The sequence below is a fragment of the Porites lutea genome, chromosome 8 (genome assembly GCF_958299795.1).
Source record: "Porites lutea chromosome 8, jaPorLute2.1, whole genome shotgun sequence".
Lineage (NCBI taxonomy): Eukaryota > Metazoa > Cnidaria > Anthozoa > Scleractinia > Poritidae > Porites > Porites lutea.
Window position 1 is genome coordinate 12,405,808 of NC_133208.1, and position 21,828 is coordinate 12,427,635.

The 21,828-nt window shown below is 37.2% G+C and overlaps 1 protein-coding gene across 1 annotated transcript; it reads right to left on the bottom strand.

Annotated features, from left to right (window-relative positions):
* Positions 1-177: 177 nt before the first annotated feature.
* Positions 178-21,756, bottom strand: LOC140945854 (dolichyl-diphosphooligosaccharide--protein glycosyltransferase subunit 2-like). The gene is made up of 23 exons (XM_073394906.1): positions 21,614-21,756; positions 20,509-20,705; positions 17,275-17,370; positions 16,985-17,096; positions 16,353-16,419; positions 14,984-15,059; positions 13,984-14,028; positions 13,560-13,649; positions 12,555-12,662; positions 11,574-11,642; positions 11,180-11,301; positions 9,862-9,921; positions 9,457-9,508; positions 9,222-9,313; positions 7,776-7,980; positions 7,455-7,511; positions 6,226-6,276; positions 5,786-5,872; positions 4,659-4,754; positions 2,135-2,210; positions 1,474-1,511; positions 389-480; positions 178-277 (listed from the first exon to the last, which is right to left on the bottom strand). Exons 1-23 carry the CDS (start codon positions 21,627-21,629, stop codon positions 256-258), a joined length of 1,926 nt encoding a protein of 641 aa, XP_073251007.1. The 5' UTR covers positions 21,630-21,756; the 3' UTR covers positions 178-255.
* Between the last annotated feature and the right edge of the window lie 72 nt (positions 21,757-21,828).

Consider the following 21,828-nt stretch of genomic DNA (forward strand, 5'->3'; position numbering starts at 1 on the left):
AAACCTATGGTTTATTGTGCCGGTAAACTCATAGAAAACTTAAAGTTAATTTATAAAAGCAATAGACCACACTTCTATGGGTTTACCGGCGTGATAACCCACGCGGGATGTTGGGAGAACACGAGGAAAGCTTGTAAATCCCGAGCCGAAATCGTAATCCAGGAGTTAAAAAGGACGTTTGTTATTTTAAAGAATTACTTTATTGAACAATAAACACGTTGTAAAAATGAAGAATTTAAAGCAAGCCTAATTCTTTTACATCGCAGGACGTTTACCCCTGAAAGAGATAGAAAGACAATGTTGCTTTAAAATCTTTTGAAACAAGAACGAAATGCAACTCCACAGAAACTGCTCTGGAGGTTTGGAATAAAAACTCGTCCCAGCTCACCTGCGGGCTGCGATGTTGCTCAGAAGACTGTTGCCACCCAAGAATGTCAATCCACCAATCACAGCCAAGATTTTCAGAGTCGTGAACATGTTCTGTGAACAATAAAAAAATTAAATATCTCCGTTTCTGATTAGTCTAAATCCCAAGATAATTTTATATAGTGAGTTAACACAGACAAAGTTTTGAAGATATCCTCCACTTGTCAAGTAGAGTTTTAATTATTGGATGATTGACAAAACGGGAAGCTTTGGAGAGCTTAGTAAGAGGAAAATAAAAGGAGCAATAAGGGAACTGCAATTTCGTCCTCTAATAATGCCAACAATGTACGGGATCGAAACCCATCATCCATGAGCGAGGTTCGTGACCACGGTGGTATCACCTGCCGAAGATCTGCAATATGCGGTCAAAACGGCGCGATCAATATCTAAGTGGCTATAGTGAGAAGAACGATAAAGAAAACCCTTTAGATCAAAATAACCTTATCACTAGTGGAAAATTACGCAACAATATACAAAAAAGCTACTGAAAGACGTCGACTGCATTTTTTAAAATATCAAGTGCCAAGAAAAAAACATCCGTTCATATCGTAAACCGGCTGAAGAACTGTTGATGGTTTTGAGTTCATTCTACGGAGAAGTCAAGTTGTAAAAACATTCGAACAGTGAAGAAGCAGCCGGCTTTCCGATGATGTAAAGAATTATGCTAATCAAGGAGAATGTTAGCCGCCTCAGCCTTGTATGTTGGCAGATATCACCCTCCCTAGATGTGCATAATTCTTCATATCATACTCTGCCTCATCAAATAATTGTTTAATTACCGTATAATCAATATACTGCAACAAAAAGTTTTAAGTAAGGTTACCGGAGAAGGAATAACTGAAAACCTGAACAACGTATGGGCACTTTCACGTTGTAGTCGTGCATTGACGGCAAAGAAATATACAAAGAAGCGTGATGCACGTGCAAAATTGTTGTTTTGCCAATCTGAACCTATTGCTTTTATGCCATTCTCGTTGCCGTCGCCGTCACCGTCGCCGTCGCCGTCGTCGTTGCTTAAGCTACCTAATGACAAAATCAAAAACATACCAGGCTGACGAAGAAACAGTAGTACAGAACGAAAATGGCTGAAAAAGAAAAGCAAACCCATTTAAATGTTAGAACAATGTATGGCATACCGTAAGTGAATTTCAGTAAAATGTTAAATTAAAGTATTTTAAAATTTCACTCCACTAAAGCTTTCAAAACTACGTGTATGAATAAAACTGCCACACTCAGAACCACACAGTATAGTACGACCTACATTTTTTTAATTATGCTGAAAAGCTTTTTTTGATACAATGACCCTTAAGGATTTTATCCACAGTCTCAAAAGTAAGATTAACCTAATAGAGCATAAAAAACAGCACCGCCGAAAAGAACGGCTCAGTAGCTTCCAATTGAGTCCTTGAATTTAGGAATCAAAAGTTAGAGCCACCTTGTACAGCACAATAAACAGTCCCACAAGAAAGTACTGATCAGTATCTTTCATTTGAATGGTCATACAATCATTAGGATCCACAGACTCAAAAGTTAGAGCAACCTTGTAGAGCATAATAAACATTCCCTTCAGGTTTGGTTGAGAGGATTTGTCAAAAGATCAAGGCATTTTCTCTTTGGTGATCATTTTATTAATTCTCATAACCTTCTCTTGATGATGTATGGATATTGTCAGGAGAAAATTGATGTTGGTCATTCTGGAGATACTCACCTCCCAGTCCAAGGTGAAAGACAATTCCACCAAGAGAAAACTGGAAATTTGATAGATTTGCTCCCAATTTTATCCACTGAAAGTCAAACAAAAGTCACAGTTTTTAACAATTAAAACCGATGGAAGCTCTCACGTCGACTAAACAGAAAACAGTCTTTAAAAATCCAGGAGCAACTTCGGAACACCTGGTCACCTAGAGGCGATAAAAGGCAATTGTCCCGCAGTGATAAAAAAAAATAGTGTGCTTTTAATTGACACTCCCACAGTCACGGTGTACTGTAGTCAATAAATCTATTTAAATCAAGTATATAAACGACCCCTCCTGCAGTCAAGTGGTCTGACAACTGCTCCTGCATCGATCCTGCAGGTTTGCAGTCCTCGTTGTCGTCTGCGAATTTATTGAAATCAGTTATTAAAGGAGAACGACTATTTCCACAGTCCCGTAGTTCACAAATGTATTAAATTAGTTCTCTTAATTTCATGCAAAGGCTTAAAGAAAGAAGAATCACATATTTCAAAAGAAAAATCACAATATTTGTAAATACATGTACGCAGTTTTTATTTTCCCCATTTATTACGTAACTTTTGAGGATTGCGAGACTGTAGCAGACAATGGCCCGGGATTCCATACGGTGCATTACATTCCTTCACGTTTTATTTTCAGGAGTTCTGGTCACTTCAACCACAACGTCAAAAAATTCATCAACCTTGTGTGGCATAACAACCAGTGCTATAAGAAAGTACTGCTTGATAGCTTTGATTTTGATGGTCACACAGAATTCAATGACAGACCTCAGTTCTAAGCAGTTGAAATTTCTTAAATGTATACAAAGTGTGGTTGGACCAATGTAATGTAATCTTATTTTTAGTCAAGAAATCTCATTAAATTGAGAAGTCTCGGTGGAGATAAGATCATCTCTGTAGCACCATCTTAAGTCACTAGCTCAACTGAAGAAAAACATCACAAACTAGTAACACATTACACAGACTGGTGCAAATTCTTAGTACTTTATAAACAGCGCACTATATGTACTATATGTAGCATTTACATATGTAAGAACACTCTTGTATTACTTGCAAAAAAGGCGATACTGTTAAAGCACGGCGGTGCTCTAAGTTACATTGTTAAGAAACCTGGAGCGCTCTCAATTCAACAAAAATTCCGGTTTGAAATTTCGGAAATTCCACGTGCCCAATGGAACAGTACATAATTCATGTTGCACAGTACTGACCCCAAGCCACCGAAAGTTTGGGTTATGCAGGAAACAGAAGGGCTGTACTGGGGACAATACCTTCGTCAAATAGAAAGGGACCAACTTGTCAAAGTGGAGTTCCCAAATATTTCGGTTGGAACAAACTGGAATGGTTTATTCCATCTGATTTCTAACCAAAATTTCCGGAATTTTGGAGTGAATGGAAAGCACGCCTGAACTCTAATGAAGTGGCAAGGGTAAGTTACATACAGGAACTACAAGAAGCGTTAAGAATGTTGTTCATTATATCCACTTGTTCATTATTGTATAGCAGTTTGTGTTACGAATGCGTTACTTCGTATTGCGTTACTAACCTGCATGCGCACGAGCTTAGGGGGCGAGGCCCGATGATTGTGTAATCGTTTGTAATCCTGCTTTGTACTTTATGACTATATCGTGATCGGTTATATGAACGTTTGTAAGGTCCAATCATTTTAATCGGGAAAAGAGGTATGATTCTTCGTTTAATATATATTTTTCGCTTTTATTGTTGCATGAATCACGGATAAATCAGTCTTTATTTACCTACCGAACTAGTCGATAATCGTATTTGCTTTGTATCATGTTATCGCCGAGTTATTTAAGACATTGTGTTCAAGTCTCTTAGCTAGACTCTCGATAATTTCATTGTTGTTTCTGTTACAGTTTTTACGTGCCTAAACGATAAATAAATTGTGAAGTATCACCGATCGCTATCTATGGTTTTGGTCGATACCTTTTAACGCAACGTGATGACCAGTACGCTACAGTTTGTTAAATGGGGGAGCCACTCTGTTACTATTGTCCACTACATTATTAGTATGAAGATATTAGGCTTTTAGACAAATAGCTGTCTCTCTTTTTTGTTAGTCTGTCGAGCAAAACGCACAATACAGGAAAATGACCACACAAGTGGCTAAGGGCGCGCACTACCCTTACTAAATCTGAAGGAAAAGGGAGACTGATCGCAGTTTTTTTGGTTATCGTTTGGGTGGACAATAGTAAGCTATGACCGATTTATGGTTGCCCTTGGATACCACTGACCAATCATGACTAAAAACGCTACTGGACCCAAATAATCCCAGAAATCCTTGTGTCAAAAGCTCATGCCAATATTCTTCTTCCCCCTCCCCTTCCCCAGTTTGTGAAGTCTTGAATTGCTTTTCCCTTCATCGAGTGACATGAGATTTATGCAGCTAAACAAGAAGGAAAGCAATTCAACACTAAAGCAAGTGTAAACTTAAATAAAATTATCCATCAAAAAAACTACTATAAAGGCAAAGAAAACTTACCACAATAAGCATGATAGCAAGTGGGACAAAGATGAGAAATGTGAAGGTTGTTGAGACGGCCTTTGGGGGACGCTTCTCTGGGACACGGAACATGTGCTAAATTAAAGGCAACAACATGAAATATATTTTGAAACTGTAATTTAAAATTCAGATGGTTCTGAGTCTTGAGAGCAACAACAGACAGAGCATAATGAACTGATTCACTTGGCAACATAAATTTCAAGTTCAAAATATATAAAATTTAAAAAATAACTCTGCAAACTGCATTTGTCCTGCTTTTGTAGCATGATATGTCACCTACATAGAAATTGAGACAAGCTGTACTTCAAGTCAAATGAGTGTAATTTGTTGTCAATTGAACCTCTGCAGTTTTGGCCACCCATGATACTAGTCTTAATACTGAATTCTTATGCAGTTTGAAGGAGTAACTGGTATTTTCATATTAATTTCTGTCAAATCTGTGAACATTTTTGGCAACTGCTGGAACTGCTTAAGATAGCATCACTTACAATGGAGGTCAAACATTTTGGGACCTTTCCAGTGATATTAGTAAAACTGGCAACCTCTCCCCTCCGGCGGGCTCCCACCCCCAAAAATGTTGAATTTTGAGCGCAATGGGTGGAAATGAGTCCGTTTGATGTCACAACATTGTCGGGGGGGGGGGGGGGGGTGGGGGAGTGGGGGGGATGAAGAGATGAACCCAAAGCAGGTCCAAAAATAATATTGTTGTTAGGAACAGAGTCCTATATATTACTTGGAAGGGTTCTTCCACTGCAGTGGTGGATCCAGAGGAGCGGCCCGGGGGGGCCTGGGCCCCCCTTATTTTTAGACCAAACTAAGGCCTGAAGGGCCGAAAAAATTTGGGGGGGCCGCCCCTTCCCCCCGTCCCCCCTTATGTAAGGATCTGGATGACTAGGCCTCCCCCTTATCTCAAGGTTGGGATGCAGCACTGCACTGTGTCTCAAGTTCTTTTGACTTCCATTGTAGCCACTTTACGCCAACATAAAACTTGCAAAAGCCTAAGTTTTGTAACTCAAGAAAAGCATGCCAGGTGTTCTAACAAAACATGGCAGGCGCATTTTTTAATTCAAACACCAAACAAAAATAAAATAAAGTCTTGGCAGTACCTCAATTTCAGGCCTGGCATTGTACATATGTTCCTTGTCCTTGGTTGATTTGGCTGGGTCCTCAGCAAAGGTTAATGACAGAACACCCTAAAAAAAAGAAATCAAAACATTGATTGAAGGAGGCAGCGTGGCCAAGTGGTCAGCGCATTAGACTCGCATTCCAGCAGTCCCACTCTGACCACTTGCTGGATTTGTTCTTGGTTTTCCAGAGTTCAAATCCTTGGCCACGCTTGTAAATAGCCAACTGGTTGCCTCCTGCCAGCTGGGGTTATAAATCCTGTTATGTTGTATTTGAATTATTTGTTTGTAAGTATCTGAGTTGAGTGCCTGTAAACTAGCTGGATAAGTTAAGGGCTGTAAACCTTTTTTAACACATTAGTTGATTTTGTAACAGTGACTTACAACACATGAGCATCAAACAGAAAAAAAAATACACCCACCACTTTCCACTCAAAAGGATTTTGAATCACAGCATCACCAACAATAAGATCCTTGAAAAGAGATGAAATCAGAAAATCATGAAAAAAATGTTTAAAAAATAATCTTGAACCATCTTTATAATTAGAATTTTCATTTATACTACAAAAGTGAATAGACAGATTTAAAATTCAAGTCTTTGAAGGAAATCCTGTGGTGTTATTATTTAAATAAGATTCATAATGTTGTATATAGTTTATAAATAATATTGGAATTGTAATATAGCATATTTTATTTTATTTTAACTTATTTTCTCGAAGATTTTAGCTCTACAGCTACTCTGTAAATTTCGAGCATAAATAAAGTATATGTATGTATGTATGTATTAATAATCACAGGAGTTCAGGCTTCAGGAGTAATCATTGATCGTTTATTGCGACAGTGCTGTTTCATATGGTCCGAAATTGTAGGACCACACTCATCAGGCAACTTCAACTGTATGTATGTCTTTGGCAGTACCATTACAAGGTACCACTGTATTTGTTTTTCATTACTTTACAAGAAACAGAAATTAATATCATTTTTGTTCCCTTCAAAGTGATGAGTTGCTTTATACTGAAGTAAAGCAGCTAACTAGGTCTACCAAAATAGAACTTTACGATTCCTTAATGCCATCCATACCATTACCTGCATCACAGCTAAACTCAGGTTAAAGCCTGTCTAGCCCGTGTATAGCCGCCCCCTTCCCTTGGAAAAAATCAGAGAAGGGGCCCCTTCACCTATTTTTTTCTCAGGGGCATGGGTGGCTGTACACAGGCTAAGTCTGTCTGCAAAACAGCCCTGAAATCCTTGTTCTGGGTTCCCAGCTTTGTACCAGGATTAGAGTATGAGACATGATTGGCCCGTTCAAAAACCAATTGTCGATTTGCCAATCAAGATGAAGGGAAATTCAAAATGCACTTCTGGTAATTCGTTTAGTCCTTTGGGGCCAAGAACAAGGATATCAGTGCTGCTTCACAGATGTTACTAACTGAATTTTAATTACGTTTATGACATAGGCTGTAATACCAGTAGGCACAGACCTTTTCTGCATTCCACAACAGCGATCACAAACAACAAAAACAAGGTTGAGGCTTGGGTAGATAATTTCACCCAAATCATTATTCAGTAGTTACGTGCCTTTGTTCACAGGAATGTAAAAAAGTGCGATTGGATCGCAGGATTCTACTATTTAAATCCCTTTATCACTCACCATCTTGTATTTTCCAGAAAGGGAACCAAAAGAATCCTTTGCAGTGGCACCAACATCCTGAATATTAACAAAAGAGAAAAAATTATTGAAAGCAGGGAAAAAATGATACATGGAAGAATTCTCGGAATTTTGTGGCCCTTTTTAACAAAACAATAAAATATTATTGCACTCGCGCTTGTTGGATATGTGAGGATTATAGCCAACTTGGCGCTATGTGCCTCCTTGGCTATCTACCATCTCATATTCAACACATACTCATGGAATAATTGTTAAATAGAAGCTGAAAATAATGTATAAATGGCAGAGCTAGCTCTCACTCACCAGATCAAACTTGAACACTTTACTTGGCTCTGGTTCAGCAACAAAGAAGATCTCTTGTTTGGTTTTCTCATTGGTGAGTCTAACAAATGCCTGATGAGGAGTAAACAGATCCCCAGAGGAGACACTCTTCAAGGAGAATTTCATCACAACTTTCTGGTGGTAGTCAGCTTCTATAACGGTGGTAATGGCTGCAGGGTACTTGACACTGAAAAACAATACATAAAAGGTAAAGTAATGAACCTGAAATAAGAGTGATGCTGAGACCTTACACAGGGCTGCACCTATCAGGAGCAAAGTTGGTACGGAGTTGGTTAGAATGCAGTCTTTGGTGCGAGAGGTCCCAAGTTCTATTCCTGGTGACATAACATCCTTGTTTCAACTTTGCTCTTTTCGGTAGAGCTTTAACTCGCTTTCAATACCCCCACGGGCGTAGCAAGAGATTTTAAAGGGGTATGCACAGGTAAAAAGTTACAGCCCTGAAGGCACTCCAAAATAGAGGGGTTTGAAATTTAAGGTCTTGGAAATGCCATTTCCTGCGTTTTCAGTAGGAAGGAAAATGCAGTAGTTAATTGTTTATTTTTTCCATCTATATTGTTATTGCTAAGGTACAGTGCTCACAAGAAAAACAGTAAAAAAGTGACACCATCAAGAAGGTTACAAGCAAGGAGCGAGATGTCTACCATCACTTACTAATTTCACTGACTTCATTTTGCTACATTTTGCATACATATATTCCTAATCTCAGTTGAGTGCATCTATTTTTTTTTCCAGATTATAATCAGCTGTACCCTCGGGCATATGTGCTTATTTGGACACTAAGCTCCTGAACCTTAAAATGACACACTGATGGAGAGAGGAATTAAAATGAGCACACCATTGAGCTCAAGTTTATCAGTTGAATTACTGCCACAAATTATTGACGTAAAATATCATGGTTGGTTTACCTTTACTTTTAACCTTATTACTACTATGAGCAGGATCCTGGCCTCATTTTAACCCTTTAGGCCACAAGAGTGATCAGCATCAAATTTCTCCTTGTAATATCAATGCTTCGTAAAACAGAGTGGTCATGAGAATTACGGACATGATCACACAACTTCTCCCCACTACTTCTGTAGGAAATGAATAGGGGTAACATATGAGAATTCAAATTTTGGCCTTAGGGTTCAAAGGGTTAAAGGAAACAAAAGGAAAATAGAACCAACAAATCGTCCTACCTTTTCAATTCCTGGCCTATCATTTGCACATACCCAGCACCTTGAAATCTTACTGAAAACCCTGCATGCTAATTTTCCCTTGAACAACAACCAAGGGAGATGAGTGTTGTTTGCAAGATCAGGGGAAACTTATTGCGATGTTTCAATAATCCTGAAACTTTTATCCCAATCGCTCACAGAGCAATTTACTGCAAAACAAACGTTTTAGAAAAAAGAAATGGACAGTTACCTGGTGGTCTTGGATTTGATGTTTTGCTCTTTGTCCACAACTGATAATTCCACGTCTTCAACATTTACTTTTGTGACAACTTTAACTTTAACCTGCCAGAAGAGAGCAGTTCCTCAGAAATGTAATTTTAACCAAACAAAAGCCTTATATTAATATATCACTGGAAGAAAGAGAAGCAAGCTGTCATTACACAAGTTGTTGTTAAGCACAGCAATAATGAGTGAATTAGTTTTACCTGGCCAGAAGTGGTGCCAATAAGACGCTTGTCCTCTTTGTGTGGTTTCACGCTGATAACAAACACATAATTTGCTGCTTCAATACACGCCAAAAATTAAGATAACTGATAACAAGCAATCGCTGTCAAGCCAGTTGATTAACAACAATAACAACAACAATGAATATGGCCAGGATTCCAGCCTGTCCAAAATTAAAAAAAGATGACAGTGATAGTAATGAGATGATAAAGATAAAGCTGATGGTCAGGATAATGATAATGATGATGATGTTCAAGGTGATGATGATGATGATGATGATGATGATGATGATGATGATCAAGGAAATGATGGAGTCTGATGAAGATGACGGTGATTATGAAAAAGGTTATGATGATTTATTATGTCAAAATGCAAACTTGACTTACCCAACATTGACAGTGTATACTCCAGGGCCAGGTTTTGATGTCATGAAATTTAACTGATAGCTAAAAAACAAACAGACTACAATCATATCATGGAAAACTGACAAGTTGTCCTACAGTACAGTCCAATGTAGTTGAAAAAATATGTATCAGAAAAGGGTTGTCAGTGGATTACAACTGCACAATGAGACCATTTAAAGGCAAAATACAAGTTTTAATGTTTGTATTTGTCATAATCAATTATTGCATTGCTCGAGGTTTACTATAAATGATTGATTGCTATTGAAGACTGACATTACTATTGCAAAATTCAATTGTTTGAAATTTTTTACACTTCCTTACTAGTTCATTATTTTAATAAAAATAATGTTTTAGATTTTTAGTGTTACTCTTAAAGGTAATATTCCCACAGTTTTAATTTTTTAATATATTAAAATTTATGACATCTTTTCAATGCTAAAAGGTTTACACTGCTCCTAAAAACTACAATTTAGACATCTCATTTTACTTTTTTTAAACTTGATTTGAGAAATTACAATGTACTTTACCTATGAGCTGCAAACATGCCTCGCCCAAGATCAGTCTCAATAACAATGAAGTCACTACAGTGGAATGGTTTATAACTTGTAACTTTAAGTTGATAGTTTAACCAACTCATGCAAAAAAGCAATGTTCATTTTAATGGTAATTATCATTAGTTTAGAGAACAAAATCTGTGCTTTCTACATTATTTGTTAGGTTTATAGCTACAAGTCATGTATTAATTTGGGTTATTATTCCTTTACATGTATGAATAATCTGCACGTTCCTTACTGAGCAAAAGTAAGTTATTTGTACATCTGTAATATTATTTCTTTTATTACTACAAGCTTGTGTGGGCAAAATTAATACCCCATTAATTAGCATTATATGCATTCTGGGAAAATGTGTGCCACAAATGCAAACTTAAAGGCACATCACAGCACGTCAATATAATAATTGGTATATTACCAACGAAACAAGTAAATTTGTATTTACAAACACTAGTAAGCAAGGGTCTGTCAAAATGTTAGCTGCTACGAGACTGATCTATTTTAACTTTGTACAAAAATAAAGCCACTAATTTTGTCTAAAAACAACAATATTCAAAGAACTATTACCAAAGTTTTTAATTAGAACAGTCTTAACAATCAACAAGTGCAGAAAAAAACTGAATGTATCTGTAATGTACTAAGTTCTACCATGATTATTATAACTTCATTCTGCTGCCATTTCCCCCTATTTTGACTGCTGAATTAACTGAGAATTTTATATTTGGTTTGAAATAACTGAGTGCACTTACTCTTCAGGTCCAGCAGTGAACACTTTGTTGCTCAGTACTGTTGTACCTTCAGTGTCTTCAGCTGATGTGGCAGTCACTGTCATTTTACCTAGTGCTTTGTCCATGACATTAGTTACACGGACCTGAAATATATATTCAGGTTAGATGAAACTTCACATTGCCACTGGCAAGAAGAAAAGAATCAGACTTCAAAATTCCTACCCTTGCAAGTATTCATTGAACATTATATTTTTTTAATTGTAATTTTTTTTTTATTTTAAGCCCAAAATAAGACAAAATTAAAAATGTTAAAGTGATTATCTACATGTACATGTACAGACCTTCAGCCAAAATGTAGGAGTTTCAGATTACGTTGTGCATGTTTCTTATAGAGATAACACATTCTCTTACAAACCTTGACCATCTTTTGATCATCAGAAACAACTGGGGACCCATAAAGCTGTACTACAACTGGGACATGGAACTGAAAACAAGAAAATTAAGATTAAATTAATATACAGTCAACTCTCTTTGTAAGTAAACACCCTTTTAGCTTGTTACCTGACAAAGTGGTTGAAAATAAGCTCATTATATCAAATAGCGCTTGGAACTGTCAAAACTTTGTACATATACATAACATTTTGCTCCAAGATTACAATCCACTTTTTTACCTACAGATCAAAAAACAGCCATTTTTTTGGTAAGTAGACTGCTATAATCTGTCAGCATGCTTGGTCAGCACTATCGATAACTGAACTTTTGTGACATTCGAGCAATGGTTTTCTTACAATCATTCATGATCAAGCTGGGTGGTCGCTTACATGTACCAGAAACAAAAAACAAAACATGTCAAATTTCTCGCCTAAAAAGTGGTCACCATCATTTAAGAAATTTAACTATTGGTCGCTTACAAGAGAGCTTTATAAACAGTATTTGACTGAGAAACGAAAACATTATCTTCAAAGTGGTTCCTTAACCCTTTAAGACCCGACATCCAATTAAAAATTCTCCAAACTGATATCCATACATTTCCTTAACGAATTAGTTGAAAGAATTTGATAGCATATCAAAGCATTATTTTTCTCTTTTGTGATCATTATATTAACTCTCATAACCATTTCTCTTGGCAACATATGGATATTGTTAGGAGAAAATTGATGTTGGTCACTATCGGGACTTAAAGGTTTAAGGGAGGCAGTCGGTTACGAGAAGTAGTCGCTATGGGGGAGTTAACTGTTCTGTAAATACTTGAATTTACTACTACCCTGGATTACCAAAATATCTGAGCAATGTATTTGAAGGTGGAAGCTAATTGAGGCATTTCGAGAAAAATAAGCAAAACTAACGTCGTGGTGGATGAATGTACATGTAGAAGGACAAACAGAATGTAACTCACTGGATTGTTGCCTAGCTGGTCAAGGGCTATAAGCAGTGTTGCAGTGTCTTTCACAGATTGAACATGTTTTCTTGTTAGAAGATAGTTTGCAAACTTGATCACTTGTTCCTGAAAGATAAACAACAAGACTTCATGAGAAACAAAGCTAAACTGACTTCCTCAAAACAAAACCTCATGCTGGAGGTAAAAATGTTTACTTGCAAAAAAACTGCACTTGCCACATCATTCAGTAAGAAAACTGGACATTAATGCAATGAAACACTGTCTGAAGCTAGTCACTTAAAGCATTTTTTGACTGCCAAAATAAAGTACTGCAACAACCAGGCCAATTTTTATCATGATATTGGATTTATGGAATGGAGATGATGTGAACTGCGGAACTACAAATTTAAATGAAGATATGATTGTCGCAGTGATCATTGCAATTTAAGCAATTGCAAATAAATTGTAATGACCATTGCGACAATCATATCTTCATGTAAATTTGTACTTCCGCAGTTCACATCATCTTTATCTACATTCTATGTTTCATTCCTTTCATGAGTTAAGATGAACTCAACAAATAGGCCCACTCCCAATGTATGGGTCTTCATACACCCAATGCAAAAATGGCTACCGGATTAATATTCTTTTGTTTAAATTAAAATTAGCCTAACTAGCCTCGCTTGCGAAAATGTATTCTTTTGAATTTTGTACTGGAGAACGAGGCTAGTTAGGCTAATTTAAATTCAAACAAAAGAATGTTAATCAAGCAGCCATTTTTGCATTGGGTCTATAGCTCAATTGGTAGAGAACTGCAGTGCTAACACAGAGGCCATGGGTTCAAATCCCATTGAAGTCCCGAAATGTTGACCACTGCAATGACCATAATTATCTTTTAATTGGAATTGGATTTACTGAGGAAATACACAGACTTGCTTACAACATAGGGAGACAGTAGGCACAACCAATACACAAACAAAACAAAACAAAGCAGATGTATTAAAATAAATAAATGCCACATACTTCAGTGATAGCTGGAGCTTTTCCCAGGAACTCTGACAAAGCATATGTAGCATAAACAACTTTTGCAGTCACCAAAAGTCCACCTTCAAACTGTACAGAAATTGGAAAACAAAATATTGAGTATACATGTAATGTCAATTGTTCAATTCGTGTACATTTTGTTTAAATTTCAACAACTCAACCAGTATAAAATTTCTAAAATTTCTGTGTGTTATTAAACTCAATGAAACCATTGATTACAATTGTGTATACTTAAAAACAAAGCAAAAAATTCAACCAAGGATAAAGTCAGACCATAACCGATAAAGTTAACTGTATCAGCTGGGATGGGAAACATGTCCCAAATGTCAGATTCAATTTAGTTCAATTAAAATGTGGGTAAAGCAGATCACAAAGGCCGTACAATCAACAGTTGTACATGTACCTGTAGATATTTGTTATCAACTTCATCAGCTTGAGCCACTGTGTCCTACAGTACAAAAGATTAAAAAAAAATTAAAAGGACCAGCAAATGGTCAACTAATAATACAACAGTCTTATGAAAGATAAAATTAATGTTGCTGGAATAAAGGAAAGTAGGTTATCAAAGAGAGGATGTAAAAAGTAGGTTGAGTTTGATCGTCCGGGTGAACATAGTCCTGAATAGGACTGTTGTTGTTGACAGTGACTGACATTTCGACAACCTGTGCAGTAGTCATCTTCAGAGTCAAAGTGAGTTGTATCACGTTGTATCTCGACTGTTTATAAATTCTCCTATCAGCACTAATGAGTGTATAAAATGCATGAACAACAGCATAGAAAACAAGCATTGTGATGTTACGGGTGAAATGCGCCATTCAATACAGTTATGCACCATATCTGCAATGGTAAATACAGTAAAAACCCGCAACTAAGAACCTAAAAATTAAGAACCTGTTAGCCTAAAATTGGTCATTTATATTCCCTATAAACAAGAACCTATTTAGCCTAAGAAATTTAAAACAGGTTCTTATTTTCCAAATCATACTAGTACATTACAGCTGCATTGCAAGAATCATATTTGAAGCAAAAAAAGCAGATTGCCATTGTTGTAAAAATGTTTTTTAAAGAAAAATGAGTGCAAGATATGTAGACTTACAAAGCATACTAACTACTTTTTCTCCAGGATTAAGAACCCATTTTAAGAACCTAAATAGCCTAAAATTCTGCAAACTACCATTTATATAAGAACCTGTTTAGGTTAACTCCTAAAAATGTAGGTTCTTAGTGGCGGGTTTTTACTGTAGTCTTCCCAGCCCTTGCCATTTCACTGAGGGGAACTTCCATGTAGCTGCAATTTCTAATGACACTATTTTAAAATAATATTTGATATAACTGTCATCATTACTTGCAAAATAAATATTATAAATCTGATCCCTCTGAGAATTAAAAGGCTAATTACATACCTCAATCATTTCAGTGATGAAAGAAACATCAGTGTCCTTTGGTAACCTTGCAGCAATGAGCATGGCATATGCTGCCCTAAAATACAATGATACATGTATATGAGTAAGTTCAACTCCAGAAAACTGCAAAGGTGCACCGTAATAAGATGTGGACAGATCCAATGATATGTACATTGTAGTGTACATGCACCTTCAACAAGGAGAATAATTCACTACCAAAATGTTCCTGTTCAGCTAAGAATTCGAAGTACAAAAAAACTAATGGGACATGAAACTGCAAATATATGTATTTTTGGTTGTTTTTGCTATGAATGAAGACAACTTAAGTTAACTAATAAAATATTGAAAGGGTTAATTTGGTCAAGTTACATTCAGTGTATTTATTACAGACAGATTCCTTAGTCCCAATGATTCCAAGCTTCACACAATCCCTTCCTCCACATCTCTGTGATGTGAACACTTGATTCTGTCCTTTAGTGTCCGTATCAAGGAGGTTTGATGGTAATACACCTCTGTCATGCGGACACTTGGCTCTATCACACTGGTGTCTGTAACAGGAGGTTTGACTGCAAAACAGACTCCTCTGTAATGCAGACACTTGACTCTGTCTCATTGGTCTCTGTATTAGGAGGCTTGACTCTAATACAGACACCTCTGTGATGTGGACACTTGGTTCTGTCCCTTTGGTGTCCGAATCAGGAGGTTCGACTGTAAAACAGACTCCTCTGTGATGTGGACACTTAGCTCTGTCTCATTAGGGTCTCTATCAGGAGGTTCGACTGTAATACGGCCACCTCTGTGATGTGGACACTTGGTTCTGTCACATGTCCATATTAAGGAGGTTTGACTGTAATACTGACACCAGAGCTGTAATGCGGACACTTGGCTCTGTCCCTTACGTGTTGGTATCATGTTTGACTGTGATACACACGACTCTGTAATGCGGACACTTGGTACCGTCCTTTGGTGTTCGTATTAAGGAGGTTTGACTGTAATACTGTGATGTGGACACTTGGTTCCGTCCTTTGGTGTCCACATTAAGGAGGTTTGACTGTAATACTGACACCAGAGCTGCCATACAGACACTTGGCTCTGTGTATTTGGTGTCTGTATCAGGAGGTTTGACTGTAAAACAGACACCTCTGTGATGTGGTCACTTGGTTCTATCTCACTGGTGTCTGTATCAGGAGGTGTGACTGTAATACACCTCTGTAATGCAGACACTTGGCTCTGTCTCTTTGGTGACTGTATCCAAGAAGTTTTACTGTAACATCATTATTGGAATATTTTAGCAGCTACTCTCATTTTTTTTTTTCAAGTGGCCATGAAAATAAATGAGGTTACCAGAATTACTGGAATTCTTTCTTACCCTAAAATACTGTCTTCATCTGAGTTGATGGCTGCTTTCACTGCCTTGATTACCTCACCAGTATTAACTAATAACAAGAAAATTCATTTTCAATAAGACTGCATTTTAGATAGACTTTTCTTAGGCAGACATCTCTCTAAACCCTTTTTACTTCTAGGACATGCTAAAGCTGACAACATTCATGGTCAATCTAACTTTTAAATCTTTGCATAAAATTCTTTGGTTTAAATACCATATTTATTCGAATAAGTGCCCAACCCCGAATTAGTGCCCATCCTAGAGGCAGAAAAAGTTATTAACCACCCAGCCTCAAACAAACACCCACCTCGATTAAGAGCCCACTATCAAGGTCCAAAAATGTAATAAGCACTCAGGGAAGTTAATCAAATAAATAGGGTACGACTGAAACCTCTTCAAAAGCCACTGGCAACAGATGCCATCTCAGTCTTTACCATGACATGCCTGTGACAATGAATCAATTTCAACTTCATAGGCATACCAGGGGTAAAGACCTGCAATGTTTCTTATGGCCAGCAGCTTATGTTCTTATTGCTGGCATAGCAGTATTGCAGGCAGTACGGGTGGCTACATAGCAGGTACATTGCTGGCATACTGAGAATCAGATCTGTTACCTTTGATCCCTAGATACTTCTGTGCTGCTACTGAATAATAAAGAGTTGGCATGTCTGTTCCCTCTTTAATTGCCTCTGACAAAGTTGTCTTGCCTTCATCACTGACAGTGAGCTGGAAAAGTGCAAAATGAAATAGAGTATCATTAATGAGGAAAAAATAACACAAAGAGACAGCTAGGCCAACATGGATTCCTCACAACTGACAAAATTTCCTTCTGACCTTTCCTTTTACCTTCCAGGAGAACCAATAATTTTTACAGTGTAATACACACACAAACACACACACATACCTTACAATTCCCAAGAGTGTTACTGATAAGTGATGCAAAGAATATTGACTTCACATTGCTACTGTCTACATTTTCGTTAGCAAATCTGCAGACATCCTGTTAAGAAGAACAAACGAAGAACACAAATGGGTGATGAACTCAAGACAATTACAAGAATGTTCACACTGGCACAAAATACATTTCACATGACTGTAGTCTGATCATGATTGAAATATGTTTCACAGTGAAACTTGTTCACCCATGTGGAGAACTGTGCGTATCATAATCGAAACTTGGTTACTTATGCATGACCGAACCTACCTCAAGATGTACAGAAATGTAACTACATGTAGTTTGAGTTTTGCTCAGAAACACGTCAAAGTGGGTGGCTGAAGTAAGCAGGAGGTAGGGGGGGGGGGGGGGGGGGGGAATCTGAACTTGAACTATCAGGAAACAGAATTTTTCAGTTCCAATGTGGAGACTGGTTTAACAACTTTTACAGCACCTACATCATAAATTGAAAATAAAGTATAGGTAGCATTCATTCTGCTTTATCTGCTTACTTATCAAGCCTTATGCAGGTAAATGGCATGGTTCCATTTAAACCAGAAGAAAACAATTTTTGCTGTCTTCATTACAAGATATTGCATTTTAAACAAACTCAGTAATTCATTTGTCCCAAAAATTCTTTTCTTCTAATGAACTACCTTCAAATTTCTTCATTCACATGAATTTATTATGTAACATACATAAAACAAGTTTGAATCAAGCAGCTGATATGAGCAATGTAATTTCAACCATGTTTATGAGAGACATGCTTTATGTGTACCCGTTGACTCTACTCAGTCACGTTTTGTGTAGGTGTGAACAAAACCTGACTGTCTGTTAATTTCTGTAGTAACTAATAAAAATTTGATATCATTTTAGATAAAAGTACATGTACAAAGACTCTGCATTGTACATTTGTAGGAGAGTTGCTCCACAGTTATGGAAATGTCATCTCATATTTAGTCAAGAAATCTCACTGAACTAAGAGAAGTCTCGGTGGAGATAAGATATTCTATGTTGCATCACCTGATATCATTAGAAAAATATGTATTATTAACTGATGACAAATTTAAACAGACTGATGCAAGTACTGCCTTCTAGTAAATATGAAGGTGTTCCTGAAAAATAGCCTCAAATGTTATGATAGACTTCAAGATTCTCCTTTGAAATTGCCTCACATTTGCTCACAAACAAGAGGGGAATTAGGATTTAACCTTAAGGTGAGCAGTCAGGGTCTGACTATTGCCTTTCTCTCCTCTGGCTCTTCTACATGCCCCAAAATCACCTCTATCAATATAGGTGACTTGCTGTCATAGTTTCTCTCTATCCCTCTTGGGCATTAGATTTAACAGTAAAAAAACTTCCTTGGCAAGGTTGGTACATCTTTGATCTCTTTATAAGTCTTGGGATGCCCCTACCCACCTCCCCGTACATACATACATACATACTTTATTGGCTCGTCCCCACGGGGCTTTTCAGAGTCAATTTTACATTACAAAATTATAAACCAAGTACATGACAATAAGAATATAACAATGATAAAAGAAGACAAAGGTCAATAAAATTAATTAAATTAATTAAATAAAGCAGTCATTAAGAAGTTTTTGCCTGAGTAAACACTTGAATTCCGTCACGGATGGGCTAAGTTTGAGCGCAGGCTGCAACTCATTCCAGAGAGAGGTTGCTCTATATTGAAAGGTCCTTTGGCCGCTGGCAGTGCGGAAGAGTGGTATGTTCAAAAGTTGAGAATTTCTCGTATTCCTTGTCGAGACGGCGGATCTTCCAACGAGCTTTGATGTCAAATACTCCGGAGCACAACTCGTCATGCACTTAAAAACCAGAACAGCAAAACAAAAATAAAGTTGTTGCCTGATTGGTAGCCAGCGCAAGTCTTTTAGCAAAGGAGTTATGTGATCGAATTTTTTAGCGCCGCTCAAAATACGACAAGCGAAATTCTGTACTGCTTGGAGCTTGTCCAGATTAGTTTGAGTAGTATTGCTCCAAACAGAAGAGCAATAGAATAATTTACTAAAAACTAAGGCATTTATAATAATAATTAGCGCGTGTTTATTAAAAATATGCTTAACGCGGTTAATTTGACCCAAACGTGACATGCATGAGGATACAGTAGAAACAATATGCTCATTATATGTTAAGTTAGAGTCCAGTGTGACACCAAGGTCTCTTGCAGCCTTAACGGGCTCGAGTTCCTTCCCCAATAGAAATAGCCTAAAGTCGCTAACCTTAGCAGTCATTTGCCGGCTGCCGAATATCACTAGTTTTGTTTTATCTGGGTTGAGTAAAAGCTGATTATCAAAGCACCAATTCCTAATGCTTAACAAGTCCTTGTTCATTTTTTCTATCGTTTCGTGCTGATCGCGGAGTTGAAATGACATGAGAAGTTTGGTATCGTCGACGTAACACTGCGATGTACAATTTTCTGGCAGATAAGCTCACCTACATTCAAGAAGCCATCTGTTGGTGGGCCAACGGGAAATCTGCTACCTTACATGAACTCCAGTCCTGACCAGCACCCTACAATTTGCTTGTAAAATTATTGCCACTGGCCACCCCTTCTTACAGTGCATTACCTGTCTAAGGGTGTCAAGTTTCTTCACTGGCACATCTTCCTAGATTCAGGTTTCCGTAAAGACATTAAAATGTGGCAGGACTTTCGCAAAAAATTGGAATGGAGTGTCTCTCTCTTTAGATACCAGGCCATTAACCTGACCTTTTCTCTTTATGCTTTTTCTTTTTCTTTTTTTTTTTCCTTTCCTTCCTTTACTCTTCCTTTCTTTTCTTTCTTTTGTATCATCATTTTCCTTTCTCAGAAATATAAGATTTATATTATATGATTTTAAAGCTACTCTGTGAATCAAAGCTTTAAATAAAGGTGTACTGTATGTATGTATGTATCTGTAAACAAAGTCTGTTTTGCTTAGAGAGGAGAAGTGTGATGTCACACTAACATGGTAGCAAAATTTCTGGATGTCAACATCCTTTCTTGCCATGGAAGAACAATAAAAGAAAGTATGAGCTACTGTTTTGTCCCTGAGTGCAATCTATAGGTACATCATACATGTACCTACCAATTTTATTATTTTTTTCTTCAGCCATACTTGCAGGACCACAGTTTGTTGAGATCCAAAAATTTTGCTTCCAGGGCAAAATTAAGTACTGATTTCTCTTTTCTATTGCATTGCATACCTGTGTTGGTGGTACTTCAGCTTTCATATAATGTTTTAAGCCTAATACTGAATAGCCAGCTGTTTCCAGGTCTTTAAATGGCATGGCATCATAGAATGTCTGTTTAAATCTAACTTGGTCTTCAAGGCTTAATACATTAGACAGAGAGACAGCATCAGCAAAAATGGCAAAGGACAATAGTAGCAGAAGGCAGGCACCTAGGCGCAAGGAAATAACAAACAATTTGTTATATATGAATCATACTCATTATCACAAGAAAAGGAAGGGAAAACAGCAACTAGAATGTGCATACTGTTTCATTCTTTTACTTTAGGTTTTGAATTACATGTATCTGGGTTTCTATTCTCAGTTTCTGTGCTTAGCTTTCCACCTTAAAAATTTGGCTAGAACTTCTAAGAGGTAATAAAGTTCACATACTCATAAATGTAGGGTTATAGAATGGTAGATTTGGGACTTTGCGGCTGTGAGACCCTGTTTTTTTCCTTGAGATTCCAAGACACAAAATCACTCGAAAATGAGACTACGAGACCCATCAAATACGCTTCTGAGATTTTCGAGATCTGGCCAAAACTTTCCAAGACTCTTGTGAGGAACCATTCTGTACCCCTACATGAAGGAATTCTTGATAGGGTAGTCTAAAATATTGGTGAAAATAACTTTAAAAGGAATAACTAACTCTCAGTGCTTTAAACTGGGGTGGTGTTATTTATTTTGAACAAATTTATTTCAAGTGGTGCGAAAGAGTAGACAAAACATTGAAAAACAAAGAGAGTTGAACATGCATGCACATCATTTTCATAAAAAGATAGAAATGATGAACTGCTCTGAAATGTATAACACCAGAACACTCAAGGAGGGTTAACAATAAAAAACGTCGCCATCTAGTATTTAAATCTTATTGCTTTAGCTAAATGCCTGGCACATGTACATATATAATAAGCTTACAATAAGCTGTACGGAGGCTGGGAAAGATTTTGACTATGCTCTATTTTATCAACACACGCTCCATAGAGGAATTATCTTCCATCTTTTGTGCATCTCAACTACGATTAAATTCTCAGTTACCCGATAGAAATACCCTTTTTCCAAGAATTATTTCGCTTACCTCGTGCGGCAGCCATCTTGAAGACGTGTCGTGCAAAGAGAGAGAAGATACAATCAAAAGAAACACGTGATACCCAAAGAGTTGTGCGCCAGGCCCCGAATTATTTGCTCGGCTGGCTTATGAACAGCTTTGGAAAATTTTTCTATGACTGGAAAGTAGGAAATGTTTTTACAATGTAAGAATTCCCTGTCCACAGAATTTTCGGAAATGTTGTT